This window comes from Chiloscyllium plagiosum, unplaced genomic scaffold, assembly GCF_037043375.1.
Source record: "Chiloscyllium plagiosum isolate Xiang-an unplaced genomic scaffold, Cpla_swu_hap1 HiC_scaffold_14, whole genome shotgun sequence".
NCBI lineage: Eukaryota > Metazoa > Chordata > Chondrichthyes > Orectolobiformes > Hemiscylliidae > Chiloscyllium > Chiloscyllium plagiosum.
In genome coordinates, this window is record NW_028270152.1 from 9,535,500 (window position 1) to 9,550,124 (window position 14,625).

Below are 14,625 nucleotides of genomic sequence, written 5' to 3' on the forward strand. Positions count from 1 at the left end.
TGATACTCACTGCAGTTAATGTGTGGGGGAGGTGGGATAATGCGTCACCACATATTGTACTGTTTCGATATTCTTTTGAATTGCCTCTTCTTCTCTTGCCTTATTTTTCTGTTTGTATTTTTTCTTTCCCTCTCTTTCTTTCTGTCTATCCATTTTTCTCTCTGTCCTGTTTTCTCTGTATTTCTCCCTTTCTCTGTCCTTTTTCCCTTCCTTTCTCTTTCTAGCTGTCTCCCTATCCCTTTCTCTCTGTCCTTTGCTCTCTCCCCCTCTTTTTCTTTCTCCCTCTTTCTCTCTCTTCTTTTCTCTCTCTTCTTTTCTCTCTGTCCTTTCTTTCTCTCTGTCTCCCCTTCCCTTTCTCTCTGTCCTTTTCTCTCTCTCTATTCCTCCCCCAGCTTTTACTCGCTCTCCCCCTTTCTCTGTCTCTCCCCTTTCCCAGTTTTCTTTCTCCCTTTCTCTCTCTCTCTCCTTTTTTCTCTCTCACTTCCTTCATCTGTTCTTTTTCTCCCTGTCTCCCCTTCTCTTTCTCCCTGTCCTTTTCTCTCTTCCCCCCTTCTTCTGTTCTTTCTCTCTCTCTTTCTCTGTCTCCCCTTCTCTTCCTCCCTGTCCTTTTCTCTCTCTGCCTTTTATCTGTCCCTCTTCCTTTCATACTCTCTCTCCCTTTCTCGTCTCTCTCTGCTTTCGTTTTCCTCTGACCTTCTCCTTCTCTCTCCCGTTCTCTTCCTCAGAACCACCCTTGCTGTAGCCTGTCACCTTAACCCCCTTTATTGCTGGGAAGCAGGAGACTTGCCAAAACCTGTTCCTGAGGTGCCTGTTGGGAGTGGTGGACCACCTTTGCACTGAATTGTTTGGAAGCTATGCCCCTCCAGTGGCCCCACCCCCCAACATCAAGTTGTTTGGTTTCCCCAGTGGGACAGAGGCTGAGAGTTCAAATCCCACCAGGAGGCTAGAACACACAGCGAAAGGGTCAATTGTCCCAAATGAATGCAAGTGGTTTATTAACATTCTTTAGTGGAGAGAAATATATCGCCTGCCTTGTACCCATGTGTAACTCCAGTCCTTGACTCTGCCTTGCCAAGTCACCTTTGCTTTTTGTGGGAAATAAATTAGGCTGATCCAAACACTGGGAGAGAGACAGAGAAAGAGTGCAAAATAAATGCAGTCCGGGTTGTATTTATTAATGGCCATAACTGGCTTAAATCTTTAGCAGGGACAACAACATTTGAATTTGTAAGGTGCCCATAACGTGGTGAATTTGCCAAAGGTTGGATTCCATGCTCTCTCTTCACCTGAAGTAAGGAGTTGGGTTACTCAAGCAGGGGACGTTTCTGAACTTCATTTAACTAGCTGCCTTTTCTCTTTGCAGGTTTGATGACCTCAGCAGTTCGGAGGGCGACCTAGATGAAGGATTTGGCTCTACGTGGTTTCCTTCATCCTGAAGTGTTGGGGGGATATAGCAGGTGCAGGGGAGCACAATGGAACCACTCTGTACGAATCGCTGTTCTCGGCCCTCGTGCCTCTGGACATTACTGGTGGCCTCGCACTTGGCCGTGATTGGCCACGCCAAGGGGGCACTACCTCCCTTCAGGACTTTCGAGGTTTCCGACACGAGCCTGACCCACCTGGTCGTCCACAACAAAACTGGAGTTGTCTACGTTGGCGCCGTGGACAAGATCTACAAGTTGGCGGACAACCTGACCACGCTGCGGTCCCATGTGACCGGCCCGGTGGAGGACAACGAGAAATGTTACCCGCCTCCCAGCGTGCAGTCCTGCCCGCACGCCCTGGCGCTGACCAGAAACGTCAACAAGCTGCTGCTCATCGACTACAAGCAGAATCGCCTCATTGCCTGCGGCAGTGCCTTTCAGGGTATATGCCAGTTCCTTCGCCTGGACGATCTCTTCAAGCTTGGGGAGCCTCACCACCGCAAAGAGCATTACCTGTCCAGCGTCAACGAGGCAGCCACCATGTCGGGTGTGATCATTGAGGGACCCAATGGGACCAACAACAAACTCTTCATCGGCACCCCCATTGATGGCAAATCGGAATATTTTCCCACCCTCTCCAGCCGAAAACTAATGGACAATGAGGAAAACGCGGAGATGTTTGGCTTCGTCTACCAGGACGAGTTTGTCTCCTCACAACTGAAGATCCCTTCGGATACTCTTTCCAAATTCCCAGCCTTTGACATCTATTACATTTACAGTTTTAGTAGCGAGCAGTTTGTCTATTACTTAACCCTGCAGCTTGATACTCAGTTGACGTCTCCCGACTCCAACAGCGAACAGTTCTTCACCTCGAAGATCGTCCGGCTGTGTGTAGGTGATCCCAAGTTCTACTCGTATGTGGAGTTTCCCATTGGGTGCCTGAAGGACGGGGTGGAGTACCGCCTCATCCAAGATGCCTACTTAGCCAAGCCCGGAAAATTCCTCGCCCGGTCTCTGGGGGTCTCCGAGAAAGAGGACATCCTCTTCACCGTCTTTTCCCAAGGCCAGAAAAATCGGATGAAGCCACCCCGGGAGTCTGCCCTCTGCCTCTTCACCCTGAGGAAAATCAAACAGAAGATTAAGGAACGGATTCAGTCGTGCTACAGAGGGGAAGGCAAGCTCTCGTTACCCTGGCTTCTCAACAAGGAACTAGCCTGCATTAATTCCGTGAGTACAAAACATTGAGCGATGTTCCACAGTCTACAGCCTTCTCAAAAGCACTTTCCAGACCCACTTTCTGTCTTTGTTTTGTTTCTGAATGGTTGTAAAGTGTAAACACACAGGGAAAATTAAATTGTAAACAGTTGATGCCTGTTAATTGGTGTCACTGTTGGGAATACAATGCAACTGTGGCTTTATGAATGCCAGTTTTAACCACTTAAATTCATTATAAGGTTCCTGTCTTGGCCTTGCCTTCAGGGAAGAAGATGTTGGCCCGGAGCCAGCAAGGCCACTGTGAAACTGCCAGCCAGGCAACAGCTTTCGGTTTGAGAAGTCAGGAAGTTACGCAGAATCTGTGTTAAGCCTTGGTTGGGCCACACTTGGAGTTCGTTGTGTAGATTTGGTCACTCTGTTGTAAAAAGGATATTGTGGAGAAGGTGAGGGGAAGATTTATGAACATGCCACCAGAGATATGTACAGACGTGGAGATCGATTGGGCTATCAGGATGAATAAGCTGGATCTATCTTTCTCATGAACAGAGAAAATTCAAAGGTGCCGAATCTATGGGCCAAGTGCTGGAAAATGGGATTAGAATAATTTTTGACCAGTTCAGACTCAATGAGCCAAAGGGCCTTTTTCTCTGCAGCCAACGCTGTTCCCCATTGGGGAAAAAAAAAGTCTACTCTCCTATTCATCCTGCTAAAATATGGAACCTCTCACTTTCCCACATTGTATTCTATCTGCCATTTCTTTGCTCTCTCCCCTCACCTATCTATGTCCTTCTGCAGCCTCCCTGCTTCCTCAACACTACCTGTCCTTCCACCTATCTTTGTGTCATCTGCAAACTTAGCAACAGTACCCTGGCTTCCTTTGTCCAGATCGTTAATGTATGTTGTGAATAGTTGTTGTGCTAACAGTGACCCCTGTGGAACTCAACTAGTCACTGGCTGCCAACCTGTAGAAGACCCTTTATCCCCACGCTCTGCTGGTCAGCCAATCCTCTATCCATGCCAGTAGCTTGCCCATAACACCTTGGGCTTTTACCTTATTTCGCAACTTGCTGTGTGGCTCTTGTCAAAGGCCTTCTGGAAATCCAAATAGATCACATCCACTGGTCCTCCTTTGTCTAATCTGCTCGTTAACTCCTCAAAGAATTCTCTCAGACTTGTCAGGCAGGACCTCCCTTGACAAAGCCACGCTGACTCAGCCCGTTTTACCTTGCACTTGCAACTGCTCTGCAATCTCATTCTTAATAATCGTCTCTAAAATCTTACCAATGACCGAGGTCAGGCTAACTGGCGTATGATTCCCTGTCTTTCTGCTTCCATCCCTTAAAAATAAATGTTGCATTAGCCATTTTCCAGTCCTCTGGGGCCCTCCCTGACCCCAGAGATTCCTGAAAGATCACTGCCAAAGCCTCCACAATCTCCCCAGAGAGTCTTTGTCACTTACTTGAAGAGTGGCAGGGAGTTTCTGAAATAACTCCACCAAGGCTGGTATCCCATCACCAAGTCACCCTTTATTTACACACACACACAGTACAGGACTCTGACCTAGCACCTCAGATCCACCTCCCAGAATCCTGACTCTCCTGTTTATGTCTGTTAGCCAGGGCTCCCTGATTGGGCCAGTAAACAGCCCAAATCAGGGAACTCACGTTCTGTGAGGTCCACTTGGCTGATCTCGTTCCAATGACTGCACTTTCCTTGGCCATTAAGTCTCGGAGTGGGATTGGTACCCCAAACCCCTGGCTCTGATCACTGCACTGCAAGTCCTACCCCTATGGCTACAAGTGAACAATAACAATGGAGGGGGATGGGTTATTAGGATCAAATCTGTGGAAAACCAGATATTTTCCTGGATCCTCAGCACCTTTCTACCCATTTTGTGCAAGACTCTGCAATGTTTAGTCGAAAGGAGAATGGTGAAACAGCATTCCTGTGCCCAGTGACAGCATTTACGAGGATCAACTTAAGAAATTCTCATGTTTTGTTTCTCATGAGGTGGTACATGAGTTTCATTCCAATAGGCAATAGCAGCAAATCTGGTCTTTGTGTTGAGTGGGCGATGTGTTTTCAGTGACTGTGCCTGGGATGGTCGAGTGCCTATTGGATGGATTTTGAGTTAGACAAAACACAGATTCCCTTCTCTACCTCCAGCCAATGGCCACCTCCCCTGGCTGCTCCTCGTACACAAGAACAAGACTGTGTCATCTTGGACTCGGCAGAATCAGTTGTGGTGACTACTTGTTGTTAGTATTGTAGCATCTATGTACAGCAGGGTATAGGAGCTGAATGAGGCCATTTGGCCCATTGAGTCTGCTCCACTATTTGATCAGAGCTGACATGTTTCTCAACTCAATGGAGGTGAGCAGGGTTATGCCTTCTCCCCATAACCCTTGATCCCCCAACCAATCAAGAACTTATCTATCTCTGTCTTAAAGACAGTCAATGACTGGCCTCCACAACTGTCTGTGGCAATGGGTTCCACAGAGACACCAGTCAATTGCTTCTTACTGATGTGGGTCGAGGGTTGAATATTGGGCCCAATACCCCACACAAGGCTGGTATTGAGGCTGATGGAAGTTGGAATGGTGCATTGAAAAGTGCTAAGGCCATTTGACACAAGAAAGAGTAAATCCGCAGTTTATTGTTACATTTTGGGAAAATTTACTATCAATGTCTTAAGCTGCTGTGACTGTGTGAGTAGCTGTTGACTCATCTTGATGAGCTGAATGATCGCATTGAATTGCAGAACAGGATGGAAGGGCCAAATGGCCTCTTGCCCCTGTTTCCTATGTTTCTATGCCTCAACTTCGCCAGCCCTTTGCTTCACTGCCTTCGAGCTCCCAGACTGGAGGGTGATCTCAGAAGCTCCTGGCTTTGTGGATCAACTGGAGTTGACCTACTCTGGTCTTTGAACCTGAAAATGTCTGTTTTAGTTCAGTCACAGTGAGCCCTGGCAGCATCGGCTGTTACACTGGGGCGAGACTGCTCATTTTTAACAGCTAGTGAGACAGGCTGCAGGAGGCGCCAGCTGTGTCCGAAGGGTGAGTGGGTGAGAGGAGATGGTGTGCAGCTTGCAGAACCCCCTCTGGATTAACTTGTGCTGCCTTAGCATTTTACTTGTCCCCAGTCCTATACTGGACCAGATGGACCTCTTGGCTCGATCGCCCTCACTGACAGATTTTTAACTATTTAATTGTTCACGGGGTCTAGGTGTTGATTTCTTTATTGCCCATTGGTAATTATCCCTTGAGAATCTGGCACAGTCTGTTTGGTTTAGGATACCCACAGTACCGCTGGGGAGGGAGTTCCAGGATTTTGACCCAGCGACAGCGAAGGAGCGGCGATGTATTTTCACGGTGGAGAGTGTGTTGCTGGAAAAGCTCAGCAGGTCAGTCGGCATCCGAGGGAGGGGGAGAATTGACACTTCGGTCATAAGCCCTTCATCAGGACTCATGATGATTGCCCGAAATGTGGGTTTTCCTGCTCCTCGGATGCTGCCTGACCTGCTGTTCTTTTCCAGCACCTCCAGCACACTCGACTCTGATCTCCAGCATCTGCAGTGCTCACTTACTCCCATTGGAATTCCAAGTCAGGGTGGTGAGTCGGGAGGGGAACTTGCAGGGGCTTTGGTTTTAAGTACAGCGGGTGGTCGGGCCCAAGGCCTATGCTGTCTGAGAGTGCGGTGGAGGAAGATTCAGTGTTGACGATTGGAAGGGTCAGCCTTGACCTGAAGAGAAAGAACTCTCATGGGTCAAGCCGGAAGGAGAAGAGATGTGGAGCCAGCAAAATTGCTCTGTCAGAGACCTGGCACAGACACGATGGTCCGAAGGGCCCATGCTTGCGTTCTGTCATGTTGTTGAGCTCTGTTCAAAATGCAGCCACTAGGTTCAGAATGGCAGTGACCTCACTGCATTCCTCAACCATTCCAACACTTTACATTCAACAGCTCTAGCTGGTTTGATTTCTCTGGCACTTGGGAAGGAAATCTGCTGTCCTTTACCTAGTCTGGCCTACATGTGACTCCAGACCCACAGCAATGTGGTTGACTCTTATCTGCCCTCTGGGCAATTAGGGATGGGCAATAAATGCTGGCCTAGCCAGTGATACCCATCTCCTGTGAATGAACATATATAAAAAAATGTGCTAGACCATGAGACAGTGATGCCCTTTTCCCCCTCTTGCCTCTGTGCCATGCTAGATACATCTCCAAGTTGGACGAGGAACCTGTGGTCAATTTGCCTACTTGCAGTCATGTGACATGCCACGCTGGGGGAGAGGCCTAAATTGCTTGCTTTTTAAAACCAAAGCTGAGCACTTTGCCCTTAACGAGTTAATTAGAGGCTTAATTATTTATTGATGTGTCAGCGATAGCATTACCAGTCCATGTGTACAGCTGTATTTGTTGTTTCACAGTGTTTATTGAAACACTGACACAGTTGGAGCTGAGCACAGTAATGATGATGAACCTTCGCTGTAAAGTCTGCCTATCAGTGGCAGATTGTATACAAGAGGATTACCAGATTTGGAAAGGTTCCACGTGAAAAGTGAAATACCGCAGATGCTGGAAACCTGAAATAGAAACAGGAAAAAGAAAATGCCGGGTAGGCCTGACAAGTCTGTGGAGAGACAGAGACCGAATTAATGTTACACATCAATGATGTCAGTCAATTCTGCTTCTTTCTCTATGGATCTGCTTTGACCCCCTGAGTGTTGTAGGATGAATCCTCACCACTGTCCATCGTTTTGGTGCAGAGGGATCTGGGTGTCCTACTCCACTAATCGTAGGTGATTAATATGTAGCCTCAATGAATAACTGGTCAGAGCATTGAGTACAGGAGTTGGGATGCCATGTTTAGGCTGTACAAGATGTTGTTGAGGCCACTTTTGGAGTACTGAGTACCATTCTGGTCTCCCTGCTACAGGAAGGATGTTATTGATTGGAGAGGGTGCAGAAAAAATTTACAATTTACTCGTCCCATTTGCCTGTGTTTGGCCCAAACTCCTTTAAACCTTTCCAATCCATTTACAGAGGAACCTCGATTATCTGAAGGACACGGGCGGGGGGGGAGTGTTTTGTTCGGTTAATCGAATTCTGGATAATTGAATGCCGGATAACATAGTTTAACCGAGAATCGGGATCTTGCGATCTTGCAAGGTAATCCGATATTCGGACAATCGAATGCTGGATAATCGAGGTTCCTCTGTACCTGTCCAATGTCTTTTCAATGTAACTATACCTGTATCCACCACTTCCTCAGGCAGTTCATTCCATATTAGAACCACATAAAGGTTTGAGTTATAAGGAGAGGCTGGATAGGCTGGGACTTTTTTCACTGGAGTGCAGGAGGTTAAGGGGTGACCTTATCGAGGTTTACAAAACCATGAGGGATATAGGTAAGTAAATAGCGAAGGTCTTTTCCCCAGGATAGGAGAGTTCAAATCTAAAGGCGAAAGGTTCAAGGTGAGAGGTAAGATTTAAAAGGGACCTGAGGGGCAATGTTTTCATGCAGTGTTGACCTTACATGGTATGAACTGCCTGAGGAAGTGCTAGATACAGGTAAAAGAATTTGGTACATGGATAGGAAGGGTTTAGAGGGATATGGGCCAAATGCTGGCAAATGGGACTAGATTGGCTTGGGCTATCTTGTCGGCATGGACGGGTTGGACCGATGGGTCTGTTTCCATGCTGTTTATCTGTGTCTCTATATCTGTCAGCCAGGGCTCCCTAATTGACCAGATTAACAGCCCCATATACTGTGAGAATGACCTGGCTGACCGCATTATAGTCACTACAGGAGGGTGAATAACCAGAGAGTAATGACAGGGTCAATGTTAATGTCACCTTCGGTACGAAAGCGATGCTATAGTTTGTTGGGTGCGTGAGCACAGCAGTGACAACTGAAGCTGCTGCTAACCTATTTGGGTTGATTAATCTCCACACTGGTACGTGTTTCATTTTTGCTCAAATTTAGAGAAGCTTTAAGGGTACAGTCAGGGCAGGAATAGTTCAAATGTGGTGGCATTTTAGATTTTGAAATGAGAATCTTCTGTCTGACCATCAGACCTTTCAGTCAAGTAAATGAGCAGCACGCTGCCTCACTGCACAGAGACCCATTTTCGATTCCACCCTCAGGTGACTGTCTGTGTGGAGTTTGCACATTCTCCCCGTGTCTGTGTGGGTTTCCTCCGGATGGTCTGGTTTCCTCTCAGTCCAAAGATATGCAGGTTAGGGTGGATCGGCTAGGCTAAATTACCCATAGTGTCCAGGGCTGTGTAGGCTGGGTGTATTGGCCATGGGGGTTACAGGGATAGGATAGGGGGATGGGCCTGGGTTGGGATGCTCTTCAGAGGGTCAGTATGGACCTGTTGGGTTGAATATCCTTTTCTACACTCTGGGGATTCTATTCTGTAAATAACACTCATTGACCGCAATATACTACGAACTTGTCTCAGGCAGAAATGTGACTTATTTTGGTGGTTCCTTTGATATTGAACAAAGCTATGAAATGTGAGGCAGGAAGGAGACTCTGTCTGCTGTACTCAGATAGGCTCTGATCACTTTTAAAACCTCATCTCCAGAAGTGCAATAACAACAAAAACGTGCTGTTGTCAATTTATGGAAATTTCTAAAAATAATGCTCTCGAACTCCAGAAAAAAATCGAGCAAAGCTGTTGGTATCGACAACATTTCTGGCTGCTCCCCTGTATTCTACCCTTCAACAAATTGAGATTTTCTAAAATACTGCTGTCCATGTCTCCTGACTCTCATCCAACCTTGTTCACCTTGCTGGCTCCTGGCACCTGAAATTCACATCCTCGTTTTCGATTTTCACCCGATCTATGATATTGCCTCACCCCACAACCTTCATACAATCATGCAGCGTAGAAACAGACCCTTTGGTCTAACCAGTCCATGCTGAACATAATCCCAAACTAAACGAGTCAGACCTGCTTGCTCCTGGGCCATATCCCTCCCAACTTTTCCTATTCATGTACTTATCCAATTGTAATTGAACCCACATCCATTTACATGGAACATAGAAGAGTACAACACATTACAGGCCCTTCGGCCTTCGATGTTGTGCCGGCCTTTTATCCTACTCTAAGATCAAACTAACCTATGTACACTACATTGTACTATTTTCCATGTGCCTATCCAAGAGTTGCTTAAATGTCCCTAATGTATCTGACTCTACTACCACCGCTGGCAGTGCATTCCATGCACCCATCACACTCTGTGTAAAGAACCGATCTCTGACATCTCGCCTCAGGAAGTTCATCCCACATGCGAACCACGCTCTGTGTAAAATATTTGCCCCTTGTGTCTTTTTTAAATCTCTCTCCTCTCACCTTAAAAATGTGCCCCCTAATCTTGAAATCCCCCACCCTGGGGAAAAGACAACTCTCATTAACTCTATCTATAACCCTCATTATTTCATAAACATCTATCTGGTCGCCTCTCAACCTCCTGCACTCCAATGAAAAATATCACAGCCCATCCAACCTTTCTTTATAACTCAAGCCTTCCATGCCCCTCAACATTCTGGTACATCTCTTCTGAACCTTTTCCGGCTTGGTAATATCCTTTCTCTAACTGGGCCTCCAGAATTGGATACAGTATTCCAGAAGAGACCTCACCAATGTCCTGTACAATGTCAATATAACTCCCATACTCAAAGGGCTGAGCAATGAAGGCAACCATCCTATCTATATGTGATACAAACTTCAAAGAATTATGGACCTGAAACGACACAACCAGCTATCCTGAGTAGCCACACACACACACATGACAAGCAACATGAATTCGACTGGGACAACACTACAATTATAGGGCAAGCCAAACAGAGAACAGCCAGGGAATTCCTAGAGGCATGGTATTCATCCACAAACTCCATCAACAAACACATCGACCTGGACCCAATATACCGGCCACTACAGCGGACAGCTGGAACTGACAACCGGAAGCGGCAGAGACAGGCCACTATAAATGCCGGAGGAAACATCACAGAAGCGCTTCACAGGAGGCTCCCAAGCACTGAGGATGTCACCTAGACAGGGGACGAAACATTTGCAAGACAAATTCCCAGCTCGGCGAACAGAACCACAACCCCTAGGTCCTTCTGATATCCAGCACTACCCAAGGTCCTATTTTAATTGCATGAGCCCTACCCTTATATCAGTTCTCTCTATTTCTCTGATTCACCCCCCTATGGTGGCTGGTGACTCAGTCACCAAGCCCTGAGCTCTGGAGTTCTGGCCCTAAAATTAATGAGCCACTGTTGGCTATTTGGCCTTTTGAGCCTGCTCCTCCTCCTTACCTCCCTTTCCCTTTCTTTGAGACACACCTTGAAACCTTTGACCATCTGATGAAAAATCCATGTCACATTGTTCAGTGTTAAAGATTTTTTTAAAAAAAATCATGCTCCTGGAAATCCTGATGATGCCTCGTTATGTTTGAGGTGCTATATAAGTTAAACGTTTTGTTGTTGTAATATGTTGGCCCAGCTAACATAACTGTCCTCGGAAGCCTTGTAAAGTCTTTGCCCAGGAACTCCCTCCAGTTTTGTTGTGAAAATCAATCAATAAACACTGCATATGCCTGTCTGTTCCACAGGGCACTGACTCACTGACAGCAAACTTGCTTGGAGCCAGTCCCACTCTCTCTCTGTGTTTTCAGGCGCTGTGTCTGCATGTGGCTGAAGGTGAAGGGACTTACATTTCCATAGCACCTTTCACAACCTCAGGGCATCACAGTGCTTTCCAGCCATTGAAGTTTTTCTTTATTCATTCAGGGGATGATAGTGTCACTGGCTAGGCCAGCATTTATTACCCATCCCTAATTGCCCAGAGGGCAGTTAAGAGTCACCCACATTGCTGTGGGTCTGGAGTCACATGTAGGCCACACCAGGTAAGGATGGCACTTTCCTTCCCTAAAGGACATTAGTGAGCCAGATGGGATTTTCTGACAATTGACAATGGATTCACAGTCATCATCAGATTCTTAATTCCAGATTTTTTTTGCTGAATTCAAATTCCACCATCTGCCGTGGTGGGATTCGAACCCAGGTCCCCTAGAAGGTTGTCTGGCCTCCAGTTTAACAGCACAGTGATAATATCACTAGGCCAACACCTCCCCAGATGTAGGCACTTGTTATGTACTGAAGTGTGGCACACAGTAAGCTACTATTAACCAGCAAAGCGATGGTGACCAGATTTTGAGACATTGGTTGAGGGAGTAGGCACTGGGAAGGATTCTGTCGCTTTTAATTGGTGCTGGGATCTTTCCTGTCTACTACAGTGTACTGTCCGGGGGTGGGGGTAGGGGTGGGCAACACCTTCCAGACAATACCCTGTGTCCCCATTCAGATCGGCGTAAAAGACACCATGACATTATTTGAAAAAGAGAGTTCCACCTTGTGTCCCGGAGCCAATCTTTACCCCTTGGGGCTTGGGGACTTTGATTGTATTGCTCTATCTGGAATCTTGCTGTGCAACCAATTGGTCACTGGCATTCCCGCGGTGAACCCGCTCCGAAAGGCACTAGGTTTGGTTATGAAGTGATTTGTGGGCGGCTGAGACAGAGGGAGAGAGAGAGAACATTCTTGCCCCTTGAAAGGCTGGCACTGATGGACTGAATTCATTGCAACAGAGCACAGAGCTCTCCTCCACCCAACCCACATGGGAGTGCTGTACACTCAGACCAGATAATCCAGTCCGACCTTGTTTTCCTGTGACCTTCCCCATGCTTAGTGTCCACGGGGCAATAGGAATTAGGAGTGGCTATAGACCTCTTGGTCCCCCTAACTTATCCCACCCTTCAATAAGCACGTGATCCACTGGCCTCTCCACATTCCCTCTGACACCCTCCCAGTCCCCTCCCAGCTAATTTCTCGTCCCTTTACTTATGGAGAATCTGTCACTTTTGTTTTTTATGTGGGTGTCCCTCGCTGGCATTTGCAAAGGATATAAAGTGCCTCACATCCTCTAGAAAGTACCTGGTGCATGATAACATTCTGGGCGATGGGCCAAGTGCTGGTAACTGAGGTGAGGTCGAAGGTCAGCTGTCTTGGTGCAGACCCGATGGGCTGAAAGGCCATTCTATGACTCAGTCTCCACTGGCTATTTGAGGAAGAGAGATTGGAAAGCCTGACACAGCCCTCTCCCAGTGCTGCCTGGGCTTCTTCAGTTTAAACTTGCTGAATTCTCTTTGGTTAGAAACAGATATTACGTAATAAATTTTGTTGAGTGCGGGATCTTAAAAATGATTGAAGAGGTTGCCTAGCTCTAATTAAGTTTCTTATCGGTAGATCTTTTGACAGTGAAAACCACAATAAAGATTCCAAAGTACCAATGATTTTCTTCTATATTTAATTTGATTATGTGATCAGATAAATGTGTTCATTAGTACAGGGTTCAATATTTCCTGTCAATCTTGGCTCAGGCATATAGTCCACATTAAATCCCTGTTTTTAAATAGAATCACCTTGAACTCACAGGACACAGGGACCATTTGGTTTATTTTATTTTGTTCTTTCAAGGTGGGGTTTGCTGGCCGAGCCAGCATTCATTGCCCATCGCTGGTTACGCCGTATAGAAGGTGGGGTGAGCTGCCATCTTGAACCACTGCAGTCCACCTGCTGTGGGTTGACCCACAATACACCTGGGAAGGGAATTCCAGGAGTTTTACCCAGCGACACTCAAGGAACGGTGATATATTTTCAAGTGAGGATGGTGAGTGGCATGGAGGGGAAACTTGCAGAGGGTAAAGTTCCCATCTATCTGCTGCCCTTGTCCTTCTAGATGGAAGTGGTTATGGGTTTGGAAGGTGCTGTCTGAGGACCTTGGGTGAATCTCTGCAGTGCATCTTGTAGATAGTACACACTGCTGCTACTGAGCGTCGGTGATGGAGGGAATGGATGCTTGTGGATGTGGTGCCAATCGTGTGGGCTTCTGTGTGCTGGACAATGTCAAGCTCCTTGACTGTTTTTGGAGCTGTACCCATCCAGGCAAGTGGGGAGCATTCCATCACATTGCTGGATTCTAGATGGTGAACAGGCTTTGGGGAGTTAGGAGTTGGTTATTCTCTGCAGAAATCTGACCTGCTCTTATACCTGCTGTATTTATATGGCTAGTCCAGTTCAATTTGTGGTCAATGATAATCTCCAGGATGTTGATAGTGGAGGATTCAGTGATGTTGATTTTGTTGAATGTCAAGGGGCCGGAGTTAGATTGTCTCTTGTTGGAGATGGTCATTGACAGCACTTGTTTTGTGAATGTTACTTGTAAACCTCAGTGATTGCCAGCTGATAATCCTTGACTCCACTCCATAAGACCATAAGAAATAGGAACAGGAGTAGGCCATTCGGCCTCTCAGGCCTACTGTGCCATTCAATAGGATCATGGCTGATCTGACATTCCTCACATTCACTTTCCTGCCATTTCCCTGTAACCCTTAAATCCCCAACTGATCAAGAATCTCTGTCTCAGCCTTAAATATACACAGGAACTCTGCCCCCACAGCTCTCTGTAGCAAGGAGTTCCAAAGACTCAGAACCTTATGAGAGAAGACATTCGTTCTCATCTCAGTCTTAAATTGATGCCCCTTTATTCTGAGACTATGCCCTCTGGTCTTAGACTTTCCCTTGAGGGGAAATGTCCTTTCAGCATTGACCCTGTCAAGCCCCTTAAGAATCTCAAATGGTGGCATGGTGGCTCAATGGTTAGTACTGCTGCCTCACAGCGCCAGGGACCCGGGTTTGATTCCAGCCTCGGGCGACTGTCTGTGTGGAGTTTGCACATCCTCCCCATGTCTGCATGGGTTTCCTCCGGATGCTATGGTTTTCTCCCACAATCCAAAGATGTGCAGGTCAGGTGAAGTGGCCATGCTAAATTGCCTATAGTGTTCAGTGCGTTAGTCAAGGGGAAATGAGTCTTCGGAGGGTCGGTGTGGAATTGTTGGACCGAAGGGCCT

At 46.9% G+C, this 14,625-nt stretch overlaps 1 protein-coding gene across 2 annotated transcripts in view; it reads left to right on the plus strand.

The window, feature by feature from the left end:
- The window catches only part of LOC122558816 (plexin-A1-like), a 588,446-nt gene that overhangs the window by 71,140 nt on the left and 502,681 nt on the right, over positions 1-14,625 (plus strand). For both annotated transcript variants that reach the window (XM_087994072.1, XM_087994073.1), the window contains exon 2: positions 1,364-2,651. In XM_087994072.1, the coding sequence (XP_087850198.1) occupies positions 1,473-2,651 (1,179 nt within the window). In that variant the 5' untranslated portion in view covers positions 1,364-1,472. The remainder of the gene's footprint in view (positions 1-1,363; positions 2,652-14,625) is intronic.